Genomic DNA, 21,285 nt, shown 5'->3' with positions numbered 1-21,285 from the left:
GCCACCGGCCAGAAGTGGTGATTGAGCACTGCCGTGTGGCTAAACCAAGGTGAGTGCTGCAAGGTTTTAAAGATGAAGTATAAAAAAAGAAAAAGAAGAAAAATGTAAAGTATCTCATTAGTAATATATATATCTTATAGGAAATTTTATATTTGTATTGTCATTCTCAAAAGACAATGTTAAGAATAGGTCGGGTTCCATAAAGCAATAGTACAATTAATTTCATCCATCTCTTTTTATTTTTTTTAAAGAAGGAAAAATTGTGGCTACTAGAAAATTTACAAATATGTGTGCAGATTACATCTCTACAAGATGGTTCTGCTCTGGAATAAGAAAGAATGTACATGCGTTTTAAAGGCGCCTTGTCGATGTTTACCGCAGAAATTTTGCTAATAATTTTGCAGTGATATGAACCAGCTTGCAAGGTGGCGTAGCTTCACGATCACAAGTGGGCGTTCCCGAGACAAACTGCGCAGGCTCCAAACAGGTTAATGGCTGAGTCTTGGTTTCCTCATTCTTGTACATGAGGGGAGTGATTGTGGCTAGGTTAAATGGGACACAGTATATAAAGCACTCAATTGGAAGACAGATAAGAGATGCACCGATACGGTACGATAACTTCTCTCATCCTGGTTTTCTGAGTCAGCTCAAGCTGCTGCAGCAAAACACCATACAGCAGGTGGCTTAAATGAAAGATGTGCCTTTCTGACAGTTCTGGAGGCTGGCAGTCTCAGCTCAGGAAACCGGAATGATTGGGCCCTGGTGAGACCCCTTTCCTGGCTTGCAGATGATTACCTTCTTGCTATGTCCTTGTGCAGCATGGAGGAAGAGAGAGAGAGGAAGGGAGGCTGTCATATCTGGTCTTCTATAAGGGCTCTAATTCCATCTGAGGACCATACTTCCAACCTCATCTTTCCAACCCCTTATTCACTTCTCAAAGGTTCTACTCCTGATTCCATCGCATTGGAGATTAGGGCTTTACAAAAAATATCAAGGTGGACACAAACATTCAGTTCATAACAACAGCTTTAAAAGTCCAATCTTTAATAACTGCCATCAATTTATACTTTGCAAAGTTGTTTACAAAACTTTTCAGCATTGTGGAGTGTCCAGATATATGTGCTGGGCATGATTTTTGCTGGAGAAGGAGCAGTTTCCTGGACCTTTGCCAACTCTGAGCATGGTTCTTGGACCAGCAGCTGCAGGAGTATTCCTACGAACTTGCTGGAAATAACAAATTTCTAGCTCCTCCCCAGAGTTGCTGCATCAGAATTTCCCTTCCTAGCTTACCCCCCAGTCTTATGTGATTGTGTTGAGGAGTGGATTAGAAGAGAATAAGACAGTTGGATAGGTGAGAGTTGAACCTGTAATCCCAGCACTTTGGGAGGCTGAGGCAGGAGCATTGTATATCTGAGTCCAGATTGGGCAATTTAGTGACTTAGTGAGACTCTGTCTCAAAATAAGAAAAATTTTTAAAAGAGGAGGGGGATAGAGCTAGGAATGTAGTTCAATGGGAAGGCCCTAGATTCAATCCCCAGTACTACAAAAAAAGAAGTGAGATTTTGAGGGAGAGCAGTAAAAGATAAGCCTGCTCCACAGTAAACCAGAACCACTCAAGAGATAAACAAGAGAGTCAACAGATGGAGATCAAAATATCAACTTTATCACCAATAGAACTTTTGGAGAACTTGGTGCAAAGATGGCAGGTTTCTGATGCTGAGCCCCAGAAACAGACTCATTCAACAATACGCAGGCAGCATCTCCCTAGAACAATCGGGAAGAGGAAGAGCATGTGCAGAGCACTGGTGTTCCACTGCTGTCAAACTTGGCAGCTTAAAGAACACCAATTTACCACCTCATACTTCCGTAGGTCCAAAGTACTCTGGCCTCCACTGGGTTTTCTGCTCAGGAACTCACAAGGCCAAAAGTCAAGAGCTGGACCAAGCTGACCTCTCATCTCAAAGTTTTAGGGAAAAATCCACCCCCAAACCCAGAGTGCAGTTCCATGTGACTGCAGGATCAGGGTCCCTGTTTTATCTGGCTGTTTCCTTCTGAGGGACTCACCCTTAGCATCTGTAGACTGTACCCCATGCTTGTACCTGACCCCTCCATCTTCCAGTGACTGATTTCACTTCTGAGCCACCCAGAAAAAAAAAAAAAAACCTCCATCTTTTACAATCTCTTATGACTAGCTTCTGCCCACTAGGATCACCTCCCAACTGGTTGACTCAGAACCAACTGATTATTAAACTTACTTAGGTATTTAAATATCTCTCTTTCCCATATATCATAACCAAAGTATAAGAGCTCATCATACCCCAGGGATTAAGATGGGAAATCTTGCAGGTCCACTTTAGGATTCTTCCTAGTACATTTTGTTTCTGCTTCCAAAGTTACTACAGGTAATTACTACTACTACTACAGGTAATTACTCTTCTATGGTAGAAGATGAATAAGGAAGTAGAAAGGAGCCAAGAGTTTTACACTGAGGAATGTTGTTCCACACAGAAACCTGAAGCCAGGAAGAGTGGTTCTTACAGATCCCAATCCCAGTATAGTCAAATAGATAGAATGCACAGTGTAGTTCAAGGGTTATTCAGGCAATGTGGAGACGATGATGAAGTTCATGATTGATCCCACACCATAAGAGGGGAGTTAAGCTGAGGCAGAGAGATCTGACACCTCCCTCCAGGAAGAAGACGGGGATGATGGCTCTGAATCCTGCAGAAGCGTCCTAAGGAGCTCAAGTTCAGGATGCATTAAGGGAACACAGTCGGTAGGACTGTGGTGTGCGAGATTACTCTGGAAGCACTGTACGGGATCAGGATGATCTTTTCAAGGAATCTGAGATGAGTTCAGAGAATTTGAATGAGAAAGGTGGCAGCAGAGATGGAAAGGGAGAGAAATGATACAAAGAATCCAAAAAGAAGATTTGGTAAGAGATGGAATGAAGTCAAAGATAAAGCCATGGACCAATTCTAGAAACCGGAACAATGATGGTCCAGTGGGTAAAACAATAGGAATAGCTGGTTTGAGGTGGGAGCCAATGACTCGGCTGGTAGTGAAATGCACATGGAAAATGTTAATTTTTACAGGTCTTCTCTTCTATCTTAAACACATGTGCATGCTCATGTGCACCCACACGCACAGACACACACACACACACACACACACACACACACACACGTGTGCACCTAGCATTGTTCTTTCTTTCCATCACTTCACCAGGTAGATACCTTCTCTTCTCCAACAAGGTCCCATCTCACTGGCCCTCCATCCTATTTCCTTTCCCATTCTCTGCTTTGTTTCTGCTGCTCCACTGAATCTGGCAAAGGTTATGGCCTCCCCATAGCCAAATCCAGTGTCATCGTTTCTGTCCTCATCTTCAGGGTTCCTCTCTGGCCTTTGAGACATGGCTTCCCTCTGCGAACTCCCACCTTCCTGTGGTGTCCAAGATCCCTTCTGTACTCTTTTCCCTTCTAGCTCGGTGCCCACTTTTCCTCTGCTCATCCTTGGAATGTTTGAGAATCCTAGCCCCTTTAATGCTTTTTTTCCACTGGACACGCTCTGTGTTTAATCTGAAGGATCATGGATATTGTGAGACTGCTCACCCTACTATTTTTACATAGGGCCGGCCTCTCCTGGAATTCCTGATGATTTTTCCTATAGCAGCACTTCCGGTTCTGCTCTGCATACCAAAGCTCACTCTTGATGTCTACCTCCAAACCCATCCTCTTCTGGGCTTCTCTACTGCTACTAGTAGTGGTAGAAATTGGGGGCACTCCCCCTCATCTCAGCCTCCCTCTTCTATCCCCTTGGCTTCCACCTCAATTCAGACCCTGAGGACTCCTTTTCTGACAGGTGCCTTAGCTATCCTGACCCTTAGTTCTACCTGCTTCTGATTCTCCTGTTCACCTTTGATAGATTCATTTTTCTGTAATATGTGTCCATTATGTTATTTTCCTGGTTCTATGTCTTAGAGAGAACCCATTGGTCCAGACCATGTGAAAGCTGAACTGCAAAATTTTTCACGTTGAAGTTCAAAACTCTTCAGGTTGTATAAGCTAACTATAACCTCACTATATGTCCATACAATTTGTGAGCTGCCACTCCCTGCTTCCTTTAATGCAATCTCAAACCTACTCCCCAAGTATCACGGAACTGACATGCTGGTCTGTTTCACAAGCTCATGATGCTTCTCCTGCCTAGGATGCCTTCTTCTGCCCCACCCTCATCTGCCTCACCCCTTCCTCTGCTCTCTAAGCCTCCTGAAAACCTACCCAAACTCCAGGTGTCAAATCATACCTCATCCCAATAGGAGCAGTCTTTGCTGGCCCGTCTTCTGCCTGTATCCCTTCCCATCAGCTCTCTAAACCCTGCACACATATCTGCCAGGCATTTACAACCCCTCCTCGGGGTCATCTATTTGTCCCTTGCCACCACTGAGGCTAGCCATGCCTAGTACATAGGAACCGTTAGGAGAAAATGGAGGGAACAATATAAAATACTTCATATTTGCCATTTGGAACACATGGAGCTGAGAAAAGACTGGAAGGCCATTTTATATTTATTAAGAATTTCAAAACTTCTCATCTAGATGGACCTTGATCTGCAGCTCAAGTTTTCAGGATGGCCAGAAATGATTTCAGGTTGTGACTCCTGAATATCTGAGCTTTGCTTAGTGAAGAATTTCAAAGAATTTTTTTCTTCGTGAAAACCATGATATAGGAGAGAATAAAAGTGAAAGATGAGATCTCAGTTCATTTTTCCCAACTTTATGAAAGATACCCATAAAATCACAGTGCTGTGGTCAAGATGAAATATAGTTCACGCTGGTGTGAGGACTATCCTGTGTGTGTGTGTGTGTGTGTGTGTGTGTTTGTGTGTTTGTGCGCGTGTGCAAGTGTAGAGGTCAACACTGAAGCGTCTGGGGGCAAGCTTCCCAAACTTCCCAAGGAGGCAGTTCCTCATCTGTGAAATGGGAGTGGAGGCGGTGGTGCAGGGATTACGCCTGGCAAGGTGTGTGATCACTGTCTGGCATGTGCCGGCATTCAGCGGAAGTGAGGGAAAAAATCGCTTAGATGAACCAGGCCAACTTGGCTTTCACTACTGTGACCATCACTGTCTATCATCCCTGCCAGTTCAGGTCTAACCTTCACAGCTCCGTGGATGAATTCCTTTAAATTCCAGCAGGTGCTACCTCACTGCTCGTGGGGTCCCCACCTCTGAGTTTAACCAGCTTTGCAGTGTTCTCAAGGCTAGAACTATACAATAAACTAAGGGAGTGTGCATACCTTAACAGAATGCATACCTTTCAAAACCCACTCACTTTTCCCTTTGTTTTTAAGTTTTAAAAAATCTTGGCTTTTCTTGCAGAATTGTTGAAATATTGGGTGTGAACATGAACCCTTGCTTTCCCACTCTGCTACTCCAGTTTCTCAGATTCAGACATGGAAAAGCTTTTCAATGTCTCAAGAGAATTTCCAGGGTAGTTGATTCTACTGAAGCTCTTTAGTATGAATGTAGCTGTCTGAACCTTCTTATAGCTGTGGATCCCCCTACAACTTTATCCCCATGCCTGTAAAATTGAGCTTGCCTTACTTTAAGGTCCACTTGTTATTTCTTACTTTATCATTCATAATCAGTACGAATGGTTCAGTCTCTCCCTGTTCTTTTTTTTACAAATCGTTATGGGTCATTTTATGTACTTGTAAACCATGATCTTTTTAATTTTTTTAAGCATGCTCCTTCGAGACTATACATATTTAAATGCTTTAATCTTTCATTATAGAGCAGTCCTTCAGAAGCCCTTATTATTTTATTTGGTCTTTTTGCTTTGGCAAAAATGTAAGAGTAAGGAGCTGCAAATCTTGTTCTCCTGCCTATTTAAACAGCGTCTGGAAATCTGAAACGATGACATCCTTTCTCATTTTTAATGTTTTTAAAAAGCCCTATTATACCAATATTGTGGAGTAAAGTTCAAAGCTTAGGTTTGTAGTACCTGAAATGCCCAAATCCTAGGGCTTTGCAAAACAGTATTTCGTCCTTGTTTCTCACTCAGTGCTGGCCGTTGCAAGATGCAAGGTGGTTAGGGTAATTTCAAATTCACAGCATTACTTGTAAATATTCAAGGGAAAGAGAGCAGCTTCGTATAACTTTGCTTAATTGGCTTACCTGTAGCTGTACGTGCATCAGTATGCAGTAAGTGCTTCCTATTTAGGAGTTACCATACAACAATTATTTCTAATATAATTGACATAATCTGTTATTTCAAGACAGGGCAGTTTCAATATAAAAAAAACATGCTTTCCTAGAAAAGGGAGGGAAAACAACTGAGAGGAAAATATTTCTAAAACATCCAATCACTGGGAATAAAGAAGCATAACGTTTAACAACCAGCTGGTTTGTTTTGGAAGATGTATTTGAAATTGTTTATAATCACTGCTTTAAAGAATATTCATATTGTTATTTATTGCATTTAGTCTCTGCTGTATTACAGAGTTTAAAATACCTTTTCTTTTAAGCTAGGGCTCTAATTTCACCTTGAATTTTGATTCATTCCTATACACTCCAAATGTATTTTAATTTTTATTAAATCAATCACAGTTATATGGCACATAAAGCTGAAGGGGGTGTTTCTATGATGGATAAAGATTCAACATTAACTCACAGTGGAAAACATTGATAGAAGGCATAAAAATCATATTCTTGTGTTACAGTTCATTTTTTACTGGATAATTTGTTTTTATTTTGCACTAGACATGCTGAATTTATTGGTACAATGCTATAAAAAAATCCCCAGTGCTAAAAAATCTAACAAGCAATGAGTTGCAGAAAAAAGAATTTAATAGAAATTCAGTTTTTAAACTTGAATTTATTGTAATTAAGATGAAAGTTAACTATCAGTAAAATTGGTGTTTGCTGCCAAGATAGTCATATGATTATTTTCATGTTCCTACTTTCTATTATTTCAGAATACATACATGGAGTGAGTTCTGCTAGAGATGTTAACAGTACGTTAGATTCCAAATTGTATTTTTATAAAATAGGCACGTTCCTATATGCATGTATATGATTTCACATCTATGTATCACTGTATAGAACTTATGATATAATTTTACCACATAATGAAAGCTTTTCTGCTGATTCAAATATATGTAAAAGCAGTTCTTCATATGGTAGATGTCATAGCATATAAAATAGTCCAATGAAACATTAAATGATACCTTCAGGTCTATGGCGTTCACCACTTGCACCCTCTGCTATTATTAAATGACTCCATATGACTCTACAAAATAAAGCTTGGCTTCTATCTGTTATAACCCAGTTTATTACCTTTGTTATTGCAGTGGTAATGCCTAATTTTTACGAGGGTAAAATGTTTACTAAGCATCCTTAAATTTTAAAAGGATTAACTTGAAAATAGTTTGCTACTTGTGAGGTGCACAATTGATTTATGAAGTTTAAGTGAAAACAATCACAACTTAACCAGAGCATCCTAAGGAAATACTCATAGAAAGGAAGGATGCAGTGCAGCAACCAAGAAATCCCATCCCCCTAATAATTACATTTCTAAAATGAAACAATCTCAAAGCCACTTCAGAGAAACACCGTTTAATTAAATTCCAGTGTTCAAAAATGGGCAGTGCGGGGAACAGATTATTTGTACATACGGTCATTATTCATCAGAATTTTTCTCTGTCCCTGGAACATTAGTACCAACTACGGTAATTTGGTCCAGAACCAATAATAAAATACATTACTTTTTTTAAAACTTAGAATAGAAACAATTCTTTTAGAAATCCATTTTTGGATGTCTAATTTGGATATCTCACATTACCCACAAAAGAAGGGTAATTTTGATTAAAGAGAATTGCTGAGATTCTAATCCCACGTTTAGGCATATTTTATTTTGGAGCGAATTTTAAGAGAGGAAAATGCAAAACCTTTAGATATTTTCTAAGACCACCTATAGTTAATTACCTTAATTTGTAAGAAAAAAAGGCAAGGAACTGTTAATTATTCTACAGTGAAACCGTTGTCTTACAGCTAACCAACCACTGCTTTTTAAATTCCCTGTGGAAACTTATATTTCATTTCTGTTACGTGCGTTTTCAAATTTCCCCCTTTGGAACAAATTTGGAGAAATCTCAAAAAGCATCCTCTCAGCTCTGTCGCGTTTCTTATTTTCTATAATGTAAATTTTAGTACGATTCAGGGTGACCCTGCGAATGGAGGTGGAAACGTTCCCTTTCCCAGGCAAAGGAAAGGAAATTCTATATTGTCGCTGAAATAAGCGCGCTGGGTGGAAAGAAATTCCTCATTTCCTACGCGGTGTGACAGGACTTCATAAACTTTGCAAAAGCCCTTTTGACTCAAGGACGCCTGGTACCCCCCGGTCGAGCCCACACTGCCCGCTATGCATTCATTTTAATTCCTCAGTAAGGGGCTGGCAGTGGTTTTGTTTTTCTGGTTTTCAAGTGTGTACCGCGCTGCACTTTCCCAAGGCGCGCAGGTCCGGGGAAGCGCAGGCGACCGGCAGATCTAGATGTTTTATTTGCTATTATCATCGCCGTCGGGCTTCGAACTCGGAATTTATCAGTTGAAACTCAGCTAAGCAGCGCCCATGGTTCTGCCCTTGCAAACTAAACCTGGTGAGCGCGTTGCCTTAACAGTAACTTTGCTCTCTCCGGACTTGGCCTCCTTCCGGAAGATCCCGCAGAAGTTGCGACTCTTCACAGCCCTTCACCGGGTTTTGGGTTTTAGGCAAACGACCCGAGTCCCTGAGCAGCCTCCTTGACTTTTTCGAGGGGCAGATTACCCGAGCCAGCGCTTTCCCCCGGTCAGAGCCGACTTTTGTCCTTACTACACTATCACGTCCATCCCTGTCCCCGGAGATCCCCAGGGCGCGTTTGTCGGTGACTCCAAGAGCCCTCGGTCGGCTTTTAGGGAGCGCATTTGATCTCACGAGAAAAGGGCCCAAGGGCCCTGGAAGTTGCTGATACAGTCGGGGGCGTCCAAGCCCGGACACGGAGGACGGTGGCCCCAGGCGGGAAACTGGCGTTTGCGGAGGCGGTAACAACGCAACATTTGGCATCCCTCCTCAGAGCGGTGTTAGAAAGAGGATGCTTTTTTTTTAACACCTGAAATTGGGCTTCTTCGAAAATTATTTTAAAAGAAAAGCACCGAGACCCCAGACCCAGTAAAAGAAAAATAAATGCAGTTCGGTATGGCAATGTGGCGGGCTGCCCAGCGCAAAAGGAGAGAGGTGCGCGCCCCCTGGGGAGAAGCGCAGACGGCTGCGGGGAGCCGAGCGTGGGAGCGTGGAGGATGCGCCTTTGCCCGGGCGCGCAGGCACCTGGAGCACCCGCGGCGCCCGCCCGGCCCGCAGCCGGAGAAAGGGAATTCGGGCAAAGACCCCGACTCGGGCTCCCCACCCAAGGCTTCCCAGACGCCACGGCCGCTCACGGTGGCTCTGGCGGCCGTTCCCTGCCATTTCCCCCTGAAGTCCAGTTCTCCCAAGAGCGCCCCAGGACCGCGAGGTGGGACTCAGAGCTCCGCGCCCTCGAGGCGCTCCGGGCGCGCAGCGCGGCTTCAGGGCCCGCGGACATCGAGCGAGGGCCGCTGCTGCCCCCTGGCGTCCGCCCCGAGCCCACGGCTCCCGCTAAGGCCTCCCCACCGCCCGACGCAGCCCGCCCGCCTCCCGGGGCCTGGGGCGGAGAAGCGGCCAGACGCCCGGCCAGCCACGGCCCCGCTTTCCCGGGCTCCGGGCAGCGCCTCGGCCACCGCGCGTCCGCCGCGGGAGGGAAGAGGCGCGCGGGGACTGAAGTTGAGGGGCTTGGTGGTGCAAAGCGGCTGCGAGGCCCCGGGGGAAGAAGGGCCCCGCTGGAGGGGGGCGCAGCGGCCCGAGAACCTTTAAACCCCGCGGAAATGCGCGCGGCGCCGCGGGTCCCGCACATGGGAAGTTCCCTGCCGCGCGCAGAGCCAGGGTGGGTGCGGCGCCCGGGCCGCTCGACAGTGGAACCGGGCGTCTCCGTGGAGCTCGAGGGTGGATGCGGGGCTCGGATGGCCCGGGCGCCCGGCTCCGGCTCCGCGCACGCAGCGCTGGCCCCGCGGCGGGCTTTCTCTGGGTAGGGCGCGAGCCCGGCGGGTGCTTTCAACTTTCTTCCCGGCCTCCGGCTCTTTGGCGCCTTCTCTTACTAGGAAGTCCCTGTCCGCCGCTAAGCGCGCTGCGTAATCAAGTCGCAGCCCCGACGCGGCGAAAAACACTAAGAGAAAACAGACCGACAGAATGCTAGAAACACGACAAAGTCAAGCTGGGGATCAGCGCCTCATCTCATTCAGTGAATCAGCGCCACTTCGCTGCGGCGACCGGCCAGGCCTCGGGGGCGCGCACAGCCGCTCTCCAGCCGGGCCCCGGCCCTCCGGCCTCCGGGCGGCCCAATCCCACCGGCCCGGGAAGCGGCCGCGCCAGGGCCGTGGACGGTCAGAGGCTCCCGGCCGCGTCCCCCGAACCCTCGCAGCAGCTGCTGCGTCTCCAGGCCGCCCGGGCGCCTCCCTCCAGCTGATCTCCGGGCCCGGGCGCAGTTCTCTGGCTGGGTCGTCCCCAGGCAGGCCGGGCCTCCGCCTGCTCCTCCTCCTCCTAGGGCTCCGAACCGTGGCCGCCCGGGGCGCCACTGCGCCCTGCAATCCCCCGGATAGGCCGCAGCGCAAGTGCGCGCGTTACTGCGGGGCTGGGGGTCGGCACCCAGGCTAGGCCTCGGGCAAGCGAGCGAGCTTGCGTGTGTACGCGTGGCCGTGCGGGGGCGCGGGGGTGGCCACAGCCGCTGAGGTCCCCTCGCCCGGGCTGCGTACAGTAGCGCGCGGCGGCGGGGGCGCGCGGGCCAATTCCAGGAGCAGGCGGCAGCGAGCCGCGCCCTGGTTGATACCGGAAAGGCCTGTGATTGGCCGACGGCCGCCCCTATGCAAACGAGTTGAGGGAATGGAATTCCTGGGGCTGGGCTTACAGTAAAAGCACGTTCATTTCCAGGCACTCTCATTCATAGAGCCAGCGGGCGCGGGCGGGACGGGCGCCCCGCGGCCGGACCCAGCCAGGGCACCACGCTGCCCAGCCCTGTGCCGGCAGGCACCTCTAACCGGGGCTCCTGGGGACGACACCAGAAAGTCAATCTTTACTGCCCCTCCTAGACCGGCGTTGGATCTTTCTATTTTTGTTTTTTCTTTCTTACTTTTGAATGAAGTGGCTTCTTGGCTGGATGTTTCAACTTCTTCCTTGGCTGTGAACTTTGTTCTCCTGATTTTTTTTTCTTTTGACAACTGCGAGAGAAAGCGCGCTGTGGTTCGAGGCGGGCCGTGAAGTTGCGTGTGCGTGGAGAGTGCGCGAGCGCGCGTGTAACTCGAGCCCCGGGGGTCTATCTGGACCTGCGCGGCTGAGTCTCCTCTGCGGCCGCTCCACCTGCTGCGGTGCCACGGTGCTCCTGGGGATCCGTGCGGCGGAGCAGCTAGGCCGCGGGTGCTGGGCGACGTGGGAGGAAGAGCTCGCTACTGCCCAAGTCGGGACTGACTCACTGAGCCGATGTAGACAGTGCCTAGCCTCGGAAGAGTGCGTGTCTGCGTGTGTGTCACTCGCTACAGCTCAACTCCCACCAAACCACAAGATCAGCCACAAACTTAACCAACATCCCCCAAACCGAGTTCTCAGATGTGGAGACCTGTACCTTAGTATCATCGACTTGGACTTTTTTTTTAAGATTAGCCAGACAGAGATCTTTGAAAAGCCGAATTTCTTTTGCACTGAGCGTTTTGCCAGAATTTACTAAGAGAACATGACAAGTAATTCTAGCCCAGCCCTCTTCCAACTACTGAAGCTGATTTTCAAGGCTACTTAAAAAAAAAAAAAATCCGCAGCGAACATTAATGGAGTTCTGTTGTGTTTAAATTCTCTACAGATTGTATTGTAAATATTTTATGAAGTAGAGCGTATGTATATATTTATATATACGTGCACATACATTAGTAGCACAACTAGCACAACCTTTGGAAGTCGCGGCTCTTACTTTTGAGAACCGAAGCCAGTTTTTCATGATAAAAGGGGAGCCGTGTGTGGAAGACACTCCTGAATTTTGCATTGTTGGGACTTTAGACAGAACTCACCTGCAGCAATAATAGTAACTGACAGGCGATTAACTACTGGAACTTCCAAAATCATGTATTTGCTGGTTGTTTTGCTCTCTGCATAAATATTTTAGGAAGTGGACGGGAATTTTGCCTCCGGGAACTTTTATAATAGCCTAAGACTGAACTTAAATCTCCCAAACCAAGATTCAAGAAAGCAGTCTCCGTTTGGCGTTTAACTTTGGATTCTATTCGCCCACTTTTTAATGCACTAAGCGGTTGGTTGGTTAGGAGCCCTGCCTGGGTCTGACACTGATCGGCCTCACTAGAACTTTCCCGGTCCTGGACTGTTCGGAACTTAGTCCCCCGCCCTCCCCCAGCGCTCCCGCTGTAATAAAGGCCCTTGAACTTGTATGTTGGCCTCCCGGGAGCTGCTTGCTGAAGATCCGCGCCCCTGTTGCCGTCTGGTAGGAGCTGTTTGCGGGGTCCTTACTCAATCGGCTTGTTGTGATGCGTATCCCCGTAGATGCCAGCACGAGCCGCCGCTTCACGCCGCCTTCCACCGCGCTGAGTCCGGGCAAGATGAGCGAGGCGCTGCCGCTGGGCGCCCCGGACGCCGGCGCCGCCCTGGCCGGGAAGCTGAGAAGCGGCGACCGCAGCATGGTGGAGGTGCTGGCCGACCACCCCGGCGAGCTGGTGCGCACCGACAGCCCCAACTTCCTCTGCTCCGTGCTGCCCACGCACTGGCGCTGCAACAAGACCCTGCCCATCGCTTTCAAGGTACTGGGCTGGGAGCGGGTGGGTGGTGGGAGGACTGGCAGAAGCCTGCGGATACCCGGTGTGATCCGGGAGACCAGCGGCTGGACTGACTGGGCTGGCGGTTCCCCGTCGTCGCCCCTGGTCCTGCTCCCTGTGCTTGGGATGCGGGGATGCTGCGTTGCCGTGGCGACCCTCGGGCGGGACCCGCTTCAGCCTGCCCGCAGCAACCACGCGGGGCTAATCAGGATTCTCCCCAAGATAACCACTCCGGGCCGCCCGGGACCTCCTTTTCCTTTGATACAAAGTATCAGTACCTGTCCTTACCTTTGGTTACAAAGTAGGCAAAGTTCTATCTAGCAGAGGACAAATGCTTCTGCTTCTTCACGGCTCTCCACCGCTTCTGGTTTATCACTTAAACCAATTTTTCTCTCTCAGATGAAGGCATCCGGAAATGAAATATAGATACTTCCATACTTACCTTCCGGACATTAAAAAAAAAAAAAAAAAAACAGCATTGGAAATTGTCAGGGATTTCCCCCCTTTCTTAACTGCCCTGTAGAAATTAGCATGTCCAAAGTCCACTGCGGCGGCGGGCGTAGTTAAGTTTGCAAAAGTTTTCTGAGTTTTGCGAGCCTCTAGCTTGCTCAAGCCAGAAGCCGCGAGGAATAACTCCCGTTTCTTCTCCTGAAATCTTCCTGAACTTTATCGCTGGTTCACCTAGACTAAGCCCGCAGCAGCGAAAAGTGACAAGGTGTCTCTTGAGAGCCAAGAAGTCCTAACCTCCAGCTTTGCTGTTAGAGGAGGGGGCGGCGTGGACCCTGACACCAGCTGAGTAGCCCAGGTCTGCGGTCACTTTTCATCCCGGATCTTGCCCTAGCTTTGAGCTGTCTTTAAAAATCTTGGCCTTGAAGAAGGATATATAAACAACCTCCAGCGTTTTTAAACAACCACCCCACTACCCTGGCAACTAACAGTAGTAGGAATTTAATTTCTGCGGTGGAGATTCTGTTCTGTCTTGGGTAGTTTTTTTTTTTTGTTTTTTTTTTTAAGTGTAGCTCTTTAGTATAATAACTGTGGTCATTTCCTGTTCATTTAAAAGGCTAATGGAGATTGGGTGTGCAAACTGTAAAAATAGGTTACTCTTTTTTAAAAAGTTAAATAATTGTCACCTTTACAGAAAAATTAATGTAGGATAAGCTTTTCATAGGCCTTAGCCAGATCTTGATCTAACTACAATTAACAGTGTTCATTAAGACAAAAAAGTGTTGTTGGAGTTCTTTAAAATGTATCACTTTCCAAACCTACATTGTTATTTTTAAAATAACAGAAACACAATTTGCAATTGGCCTTCTATACGATTTCTTCCTTTTCACTCAGCTGTCTGATAGCTTTTTTTTAAACCGGCCCTGGGAATGAGGATGAAGCGAGCAGCCACTTGACTCTTCCTTCCTTTCTTCTATTTATTTAGATTTGGGTTTGGGAGTCCATTTGGATTTTAAATGATTCCAATTCTTCCATGTAAACAGACTCAGTTGGTGGATCTCCTCTGCTCGCTGTAACTGAGAGGAGACCTGGGGCTGGGGCTAAGGTCACTGTCAGATAAGAGCAGAGAGCAGACAGGCTGATAATCAACCAAAGGGCCTTTTAAGCCAGGCGCCCCTATACCCCAATCGTGCTAAGGGATTTGTGGCTTCCTTTGGGGGGAAATCAGGATCTCTTTTGAGCCGTGTCCTCCCAGGGAACCCACACCCCAACACATCAAGACAATCAATGATTAATGAGAAGTCTTCAGAACTTGGAGCCATGCAAAATCTTGAGCTACTATATGAAAACGTTATTTTCTTCCAAAAGGTTGAAAAACTATACAAATTGCTTTTAGGAGCGACCAGCCAATTCTTTTCAGCAGAAATCATAATAAACATGGAGGTTTCCTTTTAAAATGACTTGGATAATTTACTGTAACAAAAATCTGAATTTGTTTTACTGGATGACAACCTGTAAGCTATTACGAGATCAAGGTGTAGATCTTTTGAAAAAAAGTTCAAGTGCGTCTCTTGAGAACATTTTGGGGAAAGAAAAAGTCAGCAGAGAAATCAGACCACTTGATTACTGTCTGTCACCACCCCAGTCCCAGAGAAGAGAGGCCACTTCTTCAAGGAGATTTGCCCACCGCCCTGCTGAGGAATTAGACAGAATTTTTAGTGTGAGAACCAATGTAAAGGTGGGAGATGATAGCAATCTAAACTCCACAGTCTGCCTATATCCTGGCTTCCTTCACTGGGCCACTGGTCCACTCTACTTAACCATCCACTAACACCCTAAGCAGTTTCTGCAAAAATTACTCCTTTAAAATTTAGATTTTAAGCGAGTCTCAATTGCTTTGAGAAATTAAACCTTAGAGAATTGTATTCCCCATGATAAAGAATAGAAAATGTGACACAATTATAAAGTCTGATAATATTGAGGAAAAGAGCATGTAAGTACCTGTTTAGAAGTCCTCTGAAATTCTATGTACAAATCCTCTGCTTTAATCTTCAGAACTAAGTAGACATTCAAAATTATGAAGTTTCTTTAAAATAGATTAAAGTGATCATAGTTGTTCATCCTGGACCCCATCCTATTCTCTGCCCCTTTCCCTCCCATGGAAGACCTTTATTTTAGCACAGGACAGGTATATATTTTTACTACCGAGAAAAATCCTAAGCTTGCTACGTGCTACCCAGTATTTACAGAAGCAGCCTACGAAGCTGTTTGGATGACTTAGGAGAGATTTTGTAATACTATAATATTACAGTTTGTTTAGGCCCTGGTACACCAGAGTCCAAAGACATAAACATGCCTTCAGCAAAGAAATTCAGAGACCTTGGATTCTGATTGTAATACGCTTTTCATAAAAAAAAAAAAAAAAAAAAAAAAGAAAGAAACAAGTAATGTTTCTGGCGGCAAGATCATGGTCCCCAGCTATGCATTAAATGTCATCTTGGTTGAATTCTATGTTCCACTCCACAGCCTTCTTTCAAACGTTGGAAGATTAAGGGATTCGAAGTAAATGAATTGTAACTGTAATTTCAACCTAATTAAGATTGGTTGGAAATGCGTGTTTGGACTGCGAACAGGCTAGCCAAGAACAGTATTGCGAGAACTATGTAGTATAGAGGAGAGTTGATATTTTGCCCAACTTCCTGATACTTTAAAAACAGAGAAGTAAAACAAAATATGAGATATGTTTGGCCAGCAAGTCCCTTCTTGTCTGTTTGGTCTGTGTTAAAATGTAAATGTTTGTGTTCCTTTACCTATTGTTTATAGCTTTTCAGTCCAGTTGCTTTTCTCTGTTTGAAGGTAGACATTTTTTCATCCTGCTTATATTGCCTATCAGTGGCAAAAATCCATATCAAATTTGCAGATACATTAGTTTAAAATTTTTAATCTAGCCTAACTGTGTGTGCTTGTCAATTGGATGATGTATATTAACAAAATTTCCTTGGGTTTAATTTTGCCCCTCCCTCCCCAAATACTTTATAGATAAATAAAAGGCCATGACGGTGATATTTGAGTACCCAAATATCTTTGATTTCTGCTGCATTTTAAAAATGGGAGGGGTTAAAAATGGGAGGGGTGAGAGTTAGACTCCTAATTTTTATTCTTAAATTCCAACATCGATAGGTTTTTCTTATTTGGCCTCCATGATAATTTTATGCTCTATTTGCTTCTGTTTGGCGAAGATTTAGAGGGCTTGCCAAATTACCAAGGAGGATAGTATTAGACTCCAAGGTGGAACACTAGGAGAAACAGCATAGGAGTATGGTGATTCAGAATGCATTGGGTGGTTATAAAACAAGATTTATTTATTTTAACCTCTTTCCAGATTCAGCCCCAATAATGAGTTATTCAGTTTGAAAGCCATGTAGTTGATCCCATACCCTGTACACTTACTGAATGTTGAATTAAAATAGAAAAGCTTGGGTCACCATAGAGAGATGAAGATGAGGAAGTAAAAATATGTGTTCAAGGAAGACATTTCAACACTGTGAGCTAATTTCACAGGGGGAAGTGAAAATCGTGAAAAAAGAAACGGGGAAAAAAATTAAGAGGCTAAAAAGCAGAATAAAGCAAGCACTTTTTGTAGGAATAGAAGGAAAAGATAACAATGATCAATCAACTGATCAAGGAGATTTATTTCAATAATGTCTTTTGAAACAAAAGAGATTGTCATAGTATTGCTCTTAATTAATTAAGTGGCAACAAACACATTTATAATAGGAGCTAAATACCTAATTAGAGATTGCTTAGAGAATAAATAGCAGTGTTTTAAAATTTTCTTTTTAGAAAACATGTTCAAAAATTGGAACAAAGAGATTAAAAACAGAGATTAAAACAGAGATTAAAAACAGAGCAAGGCCTTGACCTTGCTCCTCAGTGCAAATTGGATGAAATAGATGAATAAAATCATACTAGTACCATGAGAGTAGCTTATCTTGCTGAGATCTTGGGGTTTAGAGGATGTTCACTTCTCAGAGTGACTGGGTTTATTTTCTGTTGTGTTCCTTCAAACCATGGAGCCGAAGCAGCCATGATGAATAAAAACAGTACAGAGTCATCTGAAGGACACAGGGAAGGCAGGAGTTGTGACTAAGCATATAGCAAAGATGGGAATGTTGAGAAACATGACTTTGATATCAGACAGGTGAATCTGTCGCAGCCTTATTTACAAACAGAGAAAAAGGCCTGAAAATACTCCCAACAAAAATTGATGTAGCAATTACGTACTAGTAAAACTTGGGAGGTTGGAAATGGGAAGGAAGAATAACAAATTAAGAAATGCTTTATTATTACCAGTTCAGAAGCAACGACCAAAAAATGATTATACAATGGGTATGAGTAACACAAATTTCGCTACTGGCTGAGAAAGTACCATGAAGAATATTAGAAATGATAGGAACAAATACAACCGGGGGCATTTTGATTTGAAAATTTATAGCCACTATGAGAAACTCAAATGATGGAAATAATGGCCGATAATAAATGTCTAGACCAAGGAAACATTTTCTAGAAGGGTCAAGTGGAATGGCCACAAAATAGATACTATTGCACAAAATATCTTCAGGCCCTGCTCTTCAGAACATTTTACCTTGGAATTAGTACTTTTTTTTAATCCTTGAGCATCAAAACATAGTTATTGACTGGTTTTCAATCGCCTTGCTAATAAACCATATCTATTCAATTACATTAAAGGGTTTCCTTGTTAAGATTCGCTGGGTTTTGAGAACACCTCAGTCATCTATGAGAGTATAACTAATGCGTCTTTAGAATCAGAGATTTAAAAATGCAGCTCAGTGCCCCCCTTGATTTGAGAAGGATGATTAAAGTGTGAGTCTCTTTTCCCTGAGGTCTGTCACTTTTGTAATTAGTAGTAACCAAAAGGTGCATTTCTGATTTCACTTTCTTGCATGCCAGAATTCACTGCGAATGACATTCAGTACAGTAGAAATGCAGAGGAATTCCACAGATGAACTAACAAGGGACAGTTAATGTCATTTGAAAATCACAGAAAAGATTGGACTTAATTTTTAAATTTAAATACTTACAAGTGAATTCCAGGCTCCAGCTCCGTTAGGCCTGCCCCTGGCAGTCTGAGCAAGTAAAAGATGGATCAGCTTATAAACCTAAGAACAGAAGGCATTCTGTTTCTCAAATAGGAGGAATTAAGAAGAGATGATTGTATTCATGAGACAGCACAGCTTCTCAAAGCCCTTGTTATTGTTAGTCTGGTTCAAACTATGTTGTATGACTCTGTGTGGCTTTATTAGGCAAATTTAGTCAGTGTTTTACGATTTGAAAACTTACGCATAATGGAATGTTTTCTTTTTTAAATGTTCCCATTCACAAACTTTTATGTTGTTACTAGGTTATAGTTATTCCTCTACCAACTAAAACGTATCATTTAAAATGCACTTAATTTTAGAACAATGGCTACGCAAATGGCGTAAAAGTGTATGTAGAGCATTCCTGATGTCTGCGTTTGTCCCTGACTCCTGTCTAGGTGGTGGCATTGGGGGAAGTTCCGGATGGTACTCTGGTCACGGTGATGGCTGGCAATGATGAGAACTACTCAGCCGAGCTCAGAAATGCTACTGCGGCCATGAAGAATCAAGTCGCAAGATTCAATGACCTCAGGTTTGTCGGTCGGAGCGGGAGAGGTACGTACCTATGAAAGCTGAACTTGAAAGACAAAGTAACTATCGGGCAACAAACCCAGATTCCAAACCTTCTAGCAGTTTCTGTGATGGTCTGTCTTACTGTTATTGCTATGTCAAGCTTTTTAAAAGTATTTCTTTAAAATTTAATATTTTTGGCAGAATCTAACTTTAAGGTATTGGTTTCAATTACTGAGCTGTTTTAAGACTGATTTAGAACATGTAAAACATGAATTGTGAGTTTCAACAAACCACCTCATAATTTTACTAAAATGTGAAAATATAAAACTTAACTATAATGAATACTAAGATTATACAATGGGGAAACTCTATTTCATAACATAAAATCTATTTAATAAAAGCCTTTAATTTATGATTCATGTGCTGTCTATGATAAGTGTCAGGGTTTCAAATGATTATTTTAAAAGATCCCTAATGTCTGATATGGAAACAAAGTTTCACGCAAGTGCACCTTTTTAGGGTAAAATAAGAATAAATTAGTGTCAATACTATTAATGAGAATGTGACTTTTCTGTTAGATTTCCTTTGAATGCCTTATTATGATTTGGGGGAGATTTGGGTCCACTTAACATTGTAGGGACCAATAATGTGAAAGACAGATTATCTGAAGAAATTATTGCATTAGTTCAGTTATATTTTTCATCTTTAACCTATTATCAAAGTATCTGAGCATGGAGAAAAATCTTGGCTTATTATGATCTTCTGATTTCTGACTATTTTCAAGTATTTCTCTATAGTGTAAGAACCTATGTCATATTTTATCAACAGCAAAAAGTACTGAAAGTTAAACTGATAAAGGTAGGATATTTTGCTCTGAAAATCTCATTTCTATAATATTGTATTAGATAAGTTTAGGAGTAAAAGTTATTTCCAGTTAAATAAAAAATACTTAAGTACCTAAGTAATAGTAATATCTCATCTGTTGGAAAAATATAGAAATACCAACCAAAGGAAAATTAAATAGGAGTAATCATTACTCTTTATAAAGGTGTTAACATATTAGAAAATCTGTGTTCTTGGAGAATTCCTCTAGTGGAAGACGGGAAAAGAGTTAATCTGTGCTGATTATTTTGGCTCTTGTCTTTTGCTATCCTTGCTGTCCAGAGCATTTTCATAATAGAAATGTAGCTGGAAAAATTTTTTAAAATTTATAACATGGTTGAAATATATGTTCATAGTACTATGTTAATCATAGGGTAATGTAAAGAAAATTACATCCACTTATTAAAAGCATGAGGGATGCCATAAGATATAAAAGCATAAGTCATTAAATGGGTTCACTTGTTATATTAAAACTTCCTGCCTTTCAGTAAATGGAATTTGCATTATGATTCAGAGAAGTGTGTTTAGAAAACATCTTGAAGGCTTCTGATGAGTAGCTTGCAAAGCGGATGAGAAGCCAATAAAAAATAAAGGTCCCTCAGCCAGGCTCATGCCCACCTACCTAGCTAGCAATCATAATTCAATTCTTGTAGGTTTCTGCTCTTGGAACTGATAGCTGAGTATCATGTCATTCCTTGTCCAGAGAGAGAATGATTATCACAATGTGCACGTATGCAGGTCTGTGTGTCAGGTCTGGGTTGTAAAGATTTTGAAAGCTATTTAGTGGCCCATCCAGTGACATTTTCCCATTAGAACCTCAGCTGTGGCTTTTTAGCAATGCACAATAAGTCTATGATAACAAAGAAAGAGATTTTGAAAACAGTGTTCTTATTTTTCTGGTGGTGAGGGCTGATCTCTCGTCCCTCATTGGCCATCTCTGTTTTGAGTAGGTGACTAATAGGTGCTTGTGTTTACTTGGGTAACAGTGAACTGTTTCCCCAAGGTGTGGATTGTTTGCGTTTGGCTTCCTGATTCTTCGTGCCAGTGTGCCCTTGAGTTTTCACAAACCCCAAAAGTAAAATAGCTGCACCCAAGGCTGGGTCGTCTTCTCAGACTTTGGAATGAAAAAAATTAATTAAATGCCATGAATGGACAGTATTTGTTTTGAAAGGGCTCTCCTTCCCATAAATGATAATAAGGAATCAAAACTACAGGAACCCTAATTGAATATTTGACCCAATTACGGTTATCGTGTGCAATATTAGTCTTGAGGCTATTTTTCTGTCCGGGCTGCAAGGCAGAAATAAGCTGTCAAAGGGCGCAACTTGACTGTCTCATAATGTGACTCCACGGTCAGAAAGTACAATTACAGGGG

General features: G+C 43.8%; 1 protein-coding gene and 1 long non-coding RNA gene across 4 annotated transcripts in view; one reads left to right on the top strand and one right to left on the bottom strand.

Annotated features, from left to right (window-relative positions):
- Nucleotides 1–18,555, bottom strand: part of LOC106146650 — a 115,120-nt gene extending 96,565 nt beyond the window's left edge. For both annotated transcript variants that reach the window (XR_001231186.1, XR_001231188.1), the window contains exon 1: nt 15,358–18,555. This is a non-coding gene — a long non-coding RNA (uncharacterized LOC106146650). The remainder of the gene's footprint in view (nt 1–15,357) is intronic.
- The window catches only part of Runx1 (runt-related transcription factor 1), a 234,005-nt gene that overhangs the window by 134,628 nt on the left and 78,092 nt on the right, over nt 1–21,285 (top strand). For both annotated transcript variants that reach the window (XM_005375710.2, XM_005375708.2), the window contains exons 3-4: nt 12,641–12,894; nt 18,914–19,070. In XM_005375710.2, coding sequence (XP_005375767.1) covers nt 12,641–12,894; nt 18,914–19,070 — 411 coding nt within the window. The remainder of the gene's footprint in view (nt 1–12,640; nt 12,895–18,913; nt 19,071–21,285) is intronic.

The sequence above is a fragment of the Chinchilla lanigera genome, unplaced genomic scaffold (genome assembly GCF_000276665.1).
Source record: "Chinchilla lanigera isolate Chin_1 unplaced genomic scaffold, ChiLan1.0 scaffold00006, whole genome shotgun sequence".
NCBI classification, from domain to species: Eukaryota; Metazoa; Chordata; class Mammalia; order Rodentia; family Chinchillidae; genus Chinchilla; species Chinchilla lanigera.
This window is presented reverse-complemented; position numbering and strand designations above follow the sequence as displayed.